This window comes from Lampris incognitus, chromosome 5 (assembly GCF_029633865.1).
Source record: "Lampris incognitus isolate fLamInc1 chromosome 5, fLamInc1.hap2, whole genome shotgun sequence".
NCBI classification, from domain to species: Eukaryota; Metazoa; Chordata; class Actinopteri; order Lampriformes; family Lampridae; genus Lampris; species Lampris incognitus.
In genome coordinates this window covers 7,575,226-7,588,296 of record NC_079215.1, presented here as the reverse complement: position 1 = coordinate 7,588,296, position 13,071 = coordinate 7,575,226, and the positions used below count along the sequence as shown (strand labels likewise).

The 13,071-nt window shown below is 48.4% G+C and overlaps 1 protein-coding gene across 1 annotated transcript; it reads right to left on the bottom strand.

Annotated features, from left to right (window-relative positions):
• Positions 1–2,385: 2,385 nt before the first annotated feature.
• On the bottom strand, positions 2,386–4,951 carry LOC130113425 (protein FAM83F-like). Its single transcript, XM_056281027.1, has 4 exons — positions 4,817–4,951; positions 4,288–4,409; positions 3,401–4,164; positions 2,386–2,555 (listed from the first exon to the last, which is right to left on the bottom strand). Exons 1-4 carry the CDS (start codon positions 4,928–4,930, stop codon positions 2,509–2,511), a joined length of 1,047 nt encoding a protein of 348 aa, XP_056137002.1. The 5' UTR covers positions 4,931–4,951; the 3' UTR covers positions 2,386–2,508.
• Positions 4,952–13,071: the final 8,120 nt, after the last annotated feature.

The window sequence follows — 13,071 nt, the reverse complement described above, 5'->3', positions numbered from 1 at the left end:
GAGTTGGAGTGGGGGGGGGGGTTTAGGGGCAGGGGGAAGGCGGTTAGCTGGCAGGATGAAGAGGAGGGAGATTTAGACGGGTGGATAACCAAACCGCTACATTGTAGCGGGGTTCTTCTAGTGTCTAACATAAAGAAGCACTAAAAGCAAAAGGTGGTTGTTAAGAGAGACCAGCGAGAACTGGTGGGGGAGACATGACAGACAGACCTGATTCAAACACACATGTGCATTTGAATCAAATGAACATGTAAGCGGTTATTCCAGTGCTGTCAGTGAAACAAAGTCAAAGCATGGCTACAGCTGGTCACAGTGGCAGTTAAGGCTTTCGGCAATTTTTAATTCAAAAATAGTCAAGCACGCTACAAAATAACAAAAAATGCGGGCGCCAGCGTGTCCCGCTCCTCCTGAAGTCACCGCGTAAGCCGCTCACGTGACAACGGGCTGGAAACCTCCTCTGGTGTGAGAAACGTGTCGGTGTCTCCGTATCGCCGTAGGCCGCGAATCCAAACTGGCCAATATTCATCCATCCCTTATCCAAACCGCTTATCCTGCTCTCGGGGTCGCAGGGATGCTGCAGCCTATCCCAGCAGTCATTGGGCGGCAGGTGGAGGGGACACCCTGGACAGACCGCCAGGCCGTCACAGGGCCACACACACAAACACAAACACACACACACACCTAGGGGCAAGTTAGTACGGCCGAGTCACCTGACCTACAGGTCTTTGGGCGGAAACCGGAGCCCCCGGGGGAAACCCAGCAGACACGGGGAGAACATGCAAACTCCACACAGAGGACGACCCGGGACGACCCCCAAGGTTGGACTACCCCGGGGCTCGAACCCAGGCCCTTCTTGCTGTGAGGCGACCGCGCTAACCACCGCGCCACCCTCCAGTATGAACTTTAGAAACAGGCTCGCTGTTACGGAGCTTCTACAGTCGTTTGGTGCCTTTAGCCATCGCCGAAAAGCAAGAATTCACAATTGACATTGTTTAAAAAGTATTGCAGCGTCAAAACACGTTTGGTTGTCAGAAATATCAAACAAGCGGGACATTTTCAAGTCAACGTATTCTGGTGGGGGGGGGGGGGAAATGACCTTCTGGGAACTTTAACCAACAGAATACGACCCGCTTGTTATCCAGACGTACAGCCGTTATCAATGGAAGACAAACTCACATTTCGGATGAGAGCGCTTCCATCTATTCCTCGGCTCTGTCAGCCTACGGGCCCGGTGGCACAGCAGCTTAGTGACAGGCCGTCTTGTTACCATCACTCATCCGCATGCTGTCAGACCTGAGACGACCTCCACGAGAGCCAAAACACACCGACCGGCGCCGGTTCTCGAATTTGAACAGAATTCACCCGAGACCATTATCGACTTCCATTACCCCGACCGCTCATCCTGCTCTCAGGGTGGGTGGCGGGGGTGCTGGAGCCTACGCCAGCAGTCACCGGGCGGCACCCCGGACAGGCCGCCAGGCCGGCATCCCCGCCGCCCTGAGAGCAGGATGAGCGGTCGGGGTAACGGATGGACGGATGGAATTATTTATTTTATTTTATAACCCAGCACCAGATACAAGCTAGTGAAGGAATTTGAATGGTTTCGATCTTGATATTATTATTATTATTATTATTATTATTATTATTAAGCACGTTGCCATGATAAATATGCAGAATGCTCAAAAACAATCTAGAATCTGAAGACATTAATCACTTGTTCTCAACGACACAGGTGCAACTGCAAATGTAAAGCCACATAAAGGACATAAAGCGTTTCTGTGGCGGCGTGAAGAAGGAGGCGGGCGTCACAGCACGTCACAGGATTTGGCAACCCAACTCGGTATCAGACGAACGTGAAGTAGTTTTGAAGATGGCACATTCGGCTGGCCGTGGCAGAACCGTCCCTTCCATGTGAGCGGTATTAAAAAGTCATAGGCAGACGAGGTTTGTTGTTTTCCTGATCAGAGAATGAAAAAAAAAACAAAAAAAACAAAAAAACAACCGACAAAAGATACATTCAGTGTGTCCCGATGAAGTATTTACAATACTGCACTTTTAAAAAGCATCCATCCATCCCAACCATCCATCCATCCCATCCAACCATCCATCCATCCATCACCTGAACCGTGTATCCTGCTCTCAGGGTCACAGGATGCTGGAGCCTATCCCAGCAGTCATTGGGCGGCAGGCGGAGAGACACCCTGGACAGGCCGCCAGGCCATCACACACACACACACACACTCATACCTAGGGACAACGTAGTACGGCCGATCCACCTGACCTCCATGTCTTTGGACTGTGGGAGGAAACCCACGCAGACACGGGGACAACATGGAAACATGGACGACCCCCAAGGTTGGACCACCCCGGGGCTCGAACCCAGCACCTTCTTGCTGTGAGGCCACAAAAAACCAAAAAAAAAGCTAAATACTCCAAACAGGCCATTTGGGAGGATGGTTCCAACACGCGGCTTCGCTCCGTGGTCGGACGCCGGGAGGGAGCTGCTCGGCCTCAGGACGGGACGCAAAGTTGTTTTGATCGTGACCGGCTTTTCATGCCTGTAACACAAGAACAGAGGAGGGGAGCGGGTCACAGCAACTTCGGGTGGACGAGGAAGCGCGAAAGGGAAAAGAAGTTGGAGAGAGGAGCGAGGGGAAAACGGGGTACAGGAGGAGGCGGAGGTGATAGGCCGAGGAACAGTAGAGAGGTGGATGGATGGATGGAGCGAAAAGACAAATGAAACAAAGTCAAGGATTACATAGAGTATATACACAATTTCACCACACAATAACTATTACTGGAAGTTTATCTTTCATTACCCCCCCCCCCCCCCGCCTTTTCTCCCCGGTTGTACTCATCCGATTACCCCACTCCTCCGAGGCCGTCCCGGTCGCTGCTCCACCCCCTCCGCCGATCCGGGGAGGGCTGCAGACTACCACATGCCTCCTCCCGTACATGTGGAGTCGCCAGCCGCTTCTTTACACCTGACAGTGAGGAGTTTCACCAGGGGGGACGTAGCGCGTGGGAGGATCACGCTACCCCCCCAGTTTCCCCTCCCACCCGAACAGGCGCCCCGACCGACCAGAGGAGGCGCTAGTGCAGCGACCAGGACACACACCCAGATCCGGCTTCCCACCCACAGACACGGCCAATTGTGTCTGTAGGGACGCCCGACCAAGCCGGAGGCAACACGGGGATTCGAACCAGTGATCCCCGTGTTGGTAGGCAACGGACTAGACCGCCACGCCACCCGGACGCCCATCTTTCATTATTCTTCATGTGATCAAGTCAAAAAACGAGGTATATGAAGGCCTTAAGTTAGGAACAGCTATAAAAAAAACAACAGCATTTTGTCGTGGTGGTACGGACGGACGGCCTCTAAAGAATTGAACTGCTGACTCACTCTCGTTGTCTCGTGTGGTATTGACAGTGTTTGAGGATTCACTCTTCGGGCCCATTTTAGATGACTTTCTGCTCCTCCATTTAGATGGTCTTTTCACCACCACCTCAAAGCTGTCCTCCGTTTCATCCATCTGGCTGGCTTCAATCGACGTGGGCGATGGACACGGGCCGCTGTCCGGGCTGTTTACTGAGTTATTACTGGCCGACTTCCTGCTGAAGAGTCTCTGCTTCAGCGAAGGCCTCGGCTTCCTCTCCAACGTCCCCCCGTGAGACTTCTTGGAGCCTGCTTTCCCGCTCCCCGGAGAAAGGGGAGTCAGTCTGTCCATCATCTCACTGCCGAGGGCTTGTGCGCTCCCAGGGTCTGCTTCCTCAGGAGCTTCGGGCAGGCCTGGGTCTTTCCGCCCCGCTATCCCCTGTAAGGGACCCGCGGCACCCGCCTGGTCCCCAAATGCCAGGAAATATTTGGGGTTGTGGTATTTGTGAGCAGGCACCTGGAGATTAACCTTTCGTGAGTCGCCTAAGCTGACCTGGAAACGCGAAGTAGTAGTGGTAGTAGTGGCCGGCGAAGGTAGGTGTTTGGGCCCCACTTTGGGGCGTGCAGGGGCCACCTTGTTGGCGGGCGGGCTGATGTGGAACTCCTTGTAGAGGTTTAGCTTGTCGGAGACGGCGTAGAGCTCACGGAAGTCCTGGTCGAAGAAGTCGACCACCTGGCCCGTCATCACGACTATCATGTTCCGGTCCATACGAGACGCACACCAGGAGAAACTTGGACAGAGACAGGGTACAGGAGGTGTTATCTGCTGAACATTACTCTCACTTTGAAATTATCAGTCAACACATACTACATGCACACTCCCCCCCCCACACACACACACACAAACACCTCACCTGTAGGAGCCAAACACAACTTTCTCCCCATCTACAAGCATGTATTTATTGGAGAGTGAACCAGGCAGTCTGCCAAAAGACAGGCCAAACCCAGGACCCTGGAGGGATCTGGTGCGGATATTCTAGGAACCACAAATGGTTGTCATTAATAACATAGGAGTACTGTGCACAGTCAAGCATTGCTAACTTGTTTTTGCCCCTGAAGCGGTGCATAATACTCTTGAACAGTTGATTTTACACGTGAAAAAGCATGTTTTATAAATTTCTGGGAATCTGAATTGATCTGATTGAACTTCCTATAATGGGGGGAAATATGCACGCAAAAAACTGAAGCGCATGAAAATGGGAAAACAAATACAACAAAAAACACGAAACATGCAAAAATAATCAATTTTCATAACTTAAAGTTTGACCGTTTGGATTAAGTGACGTTTCGAGAGGCCTGGCAGACGGTAAAATCTCTAACGGAGACATTCTCACCGAGAGGCTCTGAGCCGCGTTCATTTCCGTTATGAAATTCCTCTCTTACCCGAAGGTGCTGCGCTCCAACCTGAAGCCTGGAGCACATGTCCAGGAAGTGTGGTACACCCTGGGCATCAAGCAGGATGTAGATGGCCACAGAGCGACGCCAGGCTGCATCCATCAAGTCTTGTAGGATCTGCAGGTCCGTCAGCAGGTCCATCACTATGGCTATCACCTAGAGGCGAGAGGTTTTTGACATGTGATGATACGGTATTGATCTATGATTAGAAATTCTCATTTTGCTTCATTTTGGAGGGGTACAGAATAGTGATCCTGGAGGTCTTCCCTAAAGAGCGAACAAACCCTTTACCAGCTTTATGGAGTTTGCTACCATCTACAGATGAAAAACCATCTCTTGGTGCTGGACTGATCTTGGGACCAAGTGATGTAAGCGTGGCAGGATAAACACATCTGCAGCTAATAAGATTTATGATGCGGCCATTTGGTTTTGCTGTGGCAATGAGCAAGCATTCATAAGAAAGCACAAGAAATCCAGCTACAGAGGAAGCGCTTTTCAACAAGACAAAAAAAAATGAAAAACTGAGAACTTTAATATCAGTTTTAATCTTCAAAACGGATTTTTCAAGATTTTAATGCTCTCCTCTGCTAGGATTCAGGAATCGATAGTCAAATCTGCGTATTTCCAATCATCATCATTGGCCACCCGGGGTCGAGTATGACGGTCCTCCCTCCGGGTCCCTCTAGGTCCTCAGGTGGGTGTAGAGGCCGATCCTGGAACCGCATAACGAGAGGACGCCTGGACATGACAATTATTTACATGGAGTGGCTGATGCACCTGCAGCCACCCCACGGTCCTTGGCAGGGGGTAGCCAGAGTCCAATGGCATGGAGAACCGAGACGATTGAGGTCCACCCCTCCGTTGCGGCCTTCATCCACCTTCACTGCCGTTGTGACCCGGAGACATCTTCTGCCAGTTCCGCCGTTGAGGTCTTTGTTGGATCGTGCTTCATCTGGAACCTCCCCCTCGACCTATCTGCCTTGGGTGATCCTACCAGGAGCCAAGCTCCGGGCAGCACAGCTTTTGGGATCACTGGTACACGCAAGCTTCTCCACCACGGCAAGGTGGCGGTCCTGGAGAAGCTATTTCAAATACGGGAATAACCAAGAACCGATAACAGCTGTACTTTTTGGGGATAGTATCATAGAATATTTAACAATGCCATCTACTAACATGGACAACCAACCAGACATCTGCTTATTCGTCACACAGGCCATGTTATTGCACTGGCCTGAGATTGTAAAAGGCAAACATTTGATAGCCAGCAATTCTTTCAGGAGTGGACAAAGGAATCCTCTCTTGCTAACAGGAACTCTACACTGTACCACTAATATCGAATGTGTTTCAGTTGATGAGGCAGACCGGAAATGGGCAAGAGAGAGAGGAGAGAGGAGCAACAAAGGTTGTACTGCTGCGGGCTGGGGGGAAACAGCATTTCGTTTCACTTCATGTGCGCAAGTGCATGAGGTGAAATGACAAATACAGTGTTCCTGATGTCATTACTGAATCGTGTATGCTCTGACGGAGGTCTGACAGAACGAAAGCTTAAATAACGTGATTATACTGCATCGATCTTAGTGTGCGGAAATCTCTTCCATCAGATTTCACGGTCGACACATCACGGGGACCCTCGCATGGTCTCACAGCACCAGTTGCATCCTCAAGAAGGCACGGCGGAGACTGTATTTCCTCAGGCGTCTCAAGAGTTGTGGTGTGAGTACCAGAACTCCTTTTATCGCAGTGCCATCAGGAGTGTTTTGACAGGCCGCATGACGGTGCGGTTTGGCAATCTGACAGCTCGGGACTGCAGACTGCTTCAAAGGACTGTAAAGACAGCAGCAAAAAATCATTGGCATGGAACCACCACAACTTCAAAATGTCTTTGTGCATGCTCTTATAAGCCAGGTAAGAAAACCACACGAGGTTGAATCTTTTCATCTGGATGTTTATTGAGAGAGACACGCGCCATCACTTATCTAAGTAGGCGAACGTGGCCGGTGAAATGTGGTACGTCCTGATATCTAATTCTAACTCGGGTGTCATCCAGAAATCTGAACCAATGGCTAGGACATCAGAGCCCTCTTTTCCACGTCCTCCATACACAAGTTGGCCACTGTAAGTGAAACTGGGGAACCCACAGCACACCCATGCCTTAGTACTGCCCCCTGTATGTGAAGTACGTGGACTGAAGACCAGTGGCGGATCTAGAGATTTTTTCCTGGGGTGGCAAAGGGGTGGCATGAGGTTCAAAGAGGGGGGCAATGGACATTATTCTAAACGTATTATTATTCAAAACTCGGATTTCATCGAATGTATTTTGTTCTCTACTGTTTGAGATGAGTTTGGTGCGGGTCTCATTGACCTTCCCCATGCATGTACATAAAATATACTTTAAAACCATATTATCTGATTTATAAATGGGGTGGCAACAGGGGTGGCAAGACTGTGTCCCAGAGGTGGCAGCTGTCGCCCCTTGCCACCCCGTAGATCCGCGCCTGCTGAAGACACAGTAGTTTCAGGAGCCGACACACTTGGTCAGTGTTAAAGGTGGTGCTATTGCTAAGGGTGGGGTCATTTTGTAATTTCATATGGACCACCTCCACTGCTTCATCAACAGGAATGCACGTGACGAGAGACTTAACATCGTAAGCGACCATTGTTTCATCCCCCTCCATAATGACGTCCCTCGCCTTATCCACAAAATCCAGTGTTCTGAATGTGATGTTCATCACTGCCTACCCATATTACCTACTGGTTAAGAATAGATGCCAGAAACTCAGAGATGCTATAGGTCACTGAGTTAGCCATACAAACAATAGGCCGTATAGCCGCGTCCTGTTTATGTATCTTGGGTAAACCGTATCGTTGTTTTCGGTCGTTATGCAACTGTACTCTTCATAAGGGTGGGGATACCTGCAGTCAGTTGAGACCGAAGAGGCCTCTTAGATGAGTGATGAAACGTTCCTCTCGATAAATGTAATGTCCAGAGGAACTGATTCACCTTTCTTTGACAACTTCAAAATGTTTACACCCACTCGCTGCAGGAGGAAAGCCCAAAACATCGCTAAGGACACCGGCCACCCCGCTCACGTTCAGTTCTCGCGCCTTCCGTCTGAAAAAAAATGCTACCGGAGAATCAAACCACACACCATCCGTCTCACTAGTACCGCAGGCAGGCAGTCAGGTTGCTGAACAGCTTGCACGCCCATACGCACCTCACATAGTTGTGTTATCGTGTACTGTATATTGTGGACATCATGTACAAATTCATTGTGTACCTAGTCTATGTTTTTATTTTTTTTTGGGGGGGGGCAGATAGCAACGAATCTTTGGCTCAAATATGGCCCACACCTGCAGTTATCTTACGGCCCGCATTTGGCCTTGAATGACGGCTTGAATGTCCGGCCCACACAACAGTTGCCAGTGCCGCGACTGTGCAGTAAGTGCCAAAAGTGCCCCAGATTAGGCCCAAATGTGACTGCTATCTGGGGGGGGGGTCCTTGTGTCCCTTGTTTTAAGGCAGAGAGAGAGAGCCAGAGCACCATACTAATTTCGCTGTATTCTGAACACATACGACAATAAAGTTTAAACTGAAGCTGAAGGGGAATAAATGAGAATGCGCATATTCTCTGCTAATACAATTAAACTTTACCCCATTCAGACAACCAATAACGATTTCGAAATTGCTTTTAGGTGTTTAGCTAAAATTATCATGCAAAGCCACTTCGCAATAAGTGCAACAGCAGAAAAAACTGGAAATTTCTACATTGCCAGCGTTGCACCCGACAACAGTAGAGTGCACATCATCAGGGCAATAGAGGTATATTTGTATATACTTACGTAAAGATCATGTATAAACAGACATGTGCCGGCTGGTTAATTTAGAGCCAACCCAGGTAGCAAAACTGCTGTGGCCCGGACCCGTCCCACACCCGACACTCTCATCCGGCCCACATACCGTGTGGAATGACGGCACTTGGGTGGTCCGCTCCTGTTTGCCAGATCTGGGCCAGAACCAAGCCATAGCAATGCCGCATGTGCCACATACTTGCCAAAGGTGGCCCATATTTGTTGTGTGATATTTGGGCCCTATTCACCATTTACCACACGGGCCACTTCAGGGTCACATCCAGATCACATGTTGCCCAGACCTATTTGGGCCATATTTGCTATTATACATGTGGGCCACTTCAGGCTCACATCCATTTCGTCAGGGCCAGAAGAAGGCCACCAGAGCCGCATCACTGCCTGAAGTGGCCCACATCCGGATGCTATCTGGGAAGGGAAGAAGAAACTGAAGAAAAGCCTTTTTCTTTAAAACAATAGAGGAGCAGCAAGGGGTTGATCGGGGGGATGGGTGGGGGGTGTGTTTACCAGTCGGCAGCATTTCATTTTCCTTCGCATGCGAGCTCGTGGAACTGTTTGTCTTCACAACTACAACAAATGTTCCTTTCTAAGAAATATAATGGCCTGTTGTTTCCAGGGAATGTCTCACTGCAGAGGTATGCCGAGCCGGGCTCGCTTGTAGCTGCAAGAAGAAGGAAATAAAGCAATGCAAGCTGTGACTTGCGGACCGCGTCTCACTTACAGCAAATACACTGTCAAGGCACCCAGGGCTCTCGCAGCTGCTGAGGGAAAACAAATTGAATGCTTCTGACAGAAACACTTTTGTGCCCATATAGAGGTATTGCCCCTGGAAGCGGAAAAACGGGTTACTCCAGATGCGTTATGTCTCGTGCGTCTGTTTTTGCTGTACCGGGAGGAGGTTTCCCACTCTTTCCCAGAACCAAAAAAAAAAAAAATACGGTCAAAGCATCTAAATAATGTGCCGTGGTATCCAATTTAACCATGCAGCACAAACACACACACACACATGCACGCACACACGCACGTCCTCATAATTCCATGTTAAGTTGAATAAAGAGAAAAAGATGGCGATTTCTATATTGGTGCACAAAGGTGAATAAGCAGTATTTGTTTTTATTTATTTATACTGTTTTTATTTTTATTCTTACTTATTCTTCTTTTTGCCTTGTCTGGTTTTATTTCTTTGTAAAGCACTTTGTAACATTGTTTTAGAGAAGCGCTATATAAATAAAGTTGTTATTGTTATTATTATTATTATTATTATTATTCCTGTTTCCTGTTGGGCATCCTGTAGAGCCGGGTCCAAACTATGGACCTGAGGCACTATAGGGCAGATGTCACTTGATTGACAGTACTCGTCGTAATATGTGGGCTGTTCTGAGTAGGGCGAGCTTCTGGACTGCACAGATGTTGATGTTGCCTGGGATACGGCTGGTGACCTCTTCCATTCCCTTCTTCATGAGTCCTAGAGCTCCGATGACCACTGGTGTTGTTTCGGTCTTCATACCCCACATCCTGGTGATTTCAGTCTCCAGGTCTCTGTACTTGGTCAGCTTCTCTGTGACTTTCACTGAGGTGTTTTTTACGGATGGTATTGCCATGTCGATGAGCATGCACCTCTTTTGCTTCCTGTCCTTGATAATGACGTCGGGAGTGTGGGCTTTTATCTCTCTGTCAGTGTGGATAGGCATGTCCCAGAGGATGGTGACATCATTGTTTTCAGTGACCGTTTTTGGCTTATGTTCGTACCGCTTCTCAGTCGTCTTGATATTTGCAGATCTTGCAGTGCAGTTATGCTGCTGCCTTGTTGTGTCTGTATATGTACTTGGTCTTTACCAGTTCTGGGCAGCCTGAGTCAATGTGGTCGATGGGTTTCTTCGTACATTCCACACATTCTGCATTTTGGGTCTGTTCCATCTTTGGTGATGCGATAGTGATAAGATCTGGTTGCCAGGCTCTGGTCTTGTGCAGCGATTATAAGGCCCTCTGTCTCTGCTTTCAGCCCGGTGCTCCTCAGCCACTGGTGTGTCTTTTGTTGGTCCACGTCTGCGTCTTTCATTCTTTTTGGGTACTTCCCGTGTATTGCTTTGTCCTCCCAGGTATTTTGCAGTTGTTACTGGCCATGGTGTTTTGCCTTCTGCTTCACTCATTTGGCGTAGATGGTAGTTGCCTCATTTTCTGTTGGTGGGGTTTCTGGGACATCAAGCCCTGTCTTGAATTGTGCAGCTTCTTTATTGACGGAGTAGATCCGATGTTTTACTATTCGGAGGAGTGGGTCATCTGTTTTTGTCAGGTATGCATCCAGCCCAATAGTGACAGTCTTGAAGGTCAGTTTGAGTTGGACTAGGCCTTGTCCTCCTGAAGCTCTTGGTAGGTACAGCCTGTCGACGTCTGCTTTTGGGTGGTGCATCTTCTCCATGGTCAGCATCTCTCTTGTCTTGGTGTCTAGTCTCTTGATGTCGTTCAGTTTCCAATTGATGATGTTGAAGCTGTACATCACTACAGGTATCGCTAGGGTGTTGATAGCTTCAATTCTGTTAGCTGCATTGAGTTCGCTCCTCAGTACCATATGCACTCTCCTGTGGTACTCTTCCCAGATCTTCTCCTTCATGGTTGAGTGTTGTATGCCATCTCCTTTGTTCACTCCTAAGTACTTGTATTTGCTATCTTGGTCTAGCTCTTTGATTACGGTGTCAGTGTCACGGTCTAAGTCTGCAGTCTTGGTAAGTCTTCCTTTCTTGAAAGTGGCTTTGGCACACTTGTCGATTCCGAATTCCATCTTGATGTCGTCGCTGAAGGTCTTGACGATGGTGAGTCGACCCTTCTGCTGATTGTCGTCCTTGGTAAATGTCTCGAGGTCGTCAATGTAGAACAGGTGGGTCAGTTTGCCATTCTGTGATTTGTACCCATGGCTGCTGCTGTTCAGATTGCTGAGTGGCGCTAGTGCAAGGCAAAAGAGCAGTGGTGATAGTGAGTCCCCTTGGAAGATTCTGCTTCTGATATTGATCGGTCTCGATGCTAACGACCCCTCTGCATGATAATAATAATAATAATTATCATTATTATTAGGTGGCATAGAGAGCTGCGGCCTAATCAATTTTGAGTTAATATTTCAGCTACAGGCTCGTATCAGTCTAAGGCAAAGGTTTATGCATTGTTCAGTAAAACAAGCCGAGGTAAACCAGGGAACAGATTATGTTTAAAAAAAATTAATCCTTCCAAAAACAACAAATTGGAAACGGAGGAATGAGATATGTTAAAAGAGAGAAATGTTGAATAACAGCTGTGGGATGAAAAGGAGGCAGCAGGGGGAAAAAAATAGAAACAAAGAAGAGGTTTTAGAAAAAAGAATTATAAAGCATTGGTGGACCAAAAGTATGACAAGAATGAAAGCTGGCCATTAGTCTTGCCTCGAGTCCATATCTTCAATTTTCCACTCCTCTATTTAAAGGAATTAAGTGCATTTAATAATAAAACATTGCTTAACACAAGGGATACAAGACTAAATCAATAACAAAACCAATGTAAATACCCAATGAGGCAAATGGAATGGAGCAGAAGTCAGAGTAGCGGGTAAACACAAAGGGAGGAGGGAAAATACCGAGGCATTTATTTATGAGATACATGAGAAGTTCAGCCTGTTGTTAATCTCAGAAGGATAAATCATCTGATGGCGATTTCCCTAAAGAGGTAAAATCCGGGGATAACCACCAAGATTTCGGGGCTTCCGGTGTAGCTGCTGGCTTCCGTTTCCCATGAAGACTTCCTGTTCCGTGTGTCCGTCATTGTTTACAGTCGGATTAGCAACTTCAGACGTGAGAATGGAGTTGGAGTTGAGCGACGACGTCTCAAGTCGTCCGCTCCCCACAAGGACTGTTACCAACATGCAACCAAAGCATGTTCCTGTAGAAATCACCAACCACTCAAATGTGATTAGTCAACACTACTCGGACTAAAGAGGAAACAGAAACCAGAACACTTCCGATACTACCAGCTTGTCCCATGCCTACAGATTCTACAAACAAACAAACAATACATATAATCTGTTAACAGAGATTAACCTGTTGTTGACTTAACCTACATCCTGATGGAGGGGCAGCATTTTGGCCCCACTGGTCCATTCAGACCAGTTCTCCATAGACACTGCTGTAACCGGTTATGTTCTTGCCCGGTGCGGGATTCGATACGGGGTGTACTGCACCAAAAGGCGACATCACTGACCGCTCGGCTAAAGGGTCAGACCCGTTAGCTAGGGGCTAACGTGTCTTATTAGTAGTTTACAGTCGTCACCCTCTCCCGGAAGCGCGCCCTCGCGCTTTGTTCTTCCCGCGCTCCGAAGAGACTTCTGAGGATCTGCACACTTCCGGATCCCACCG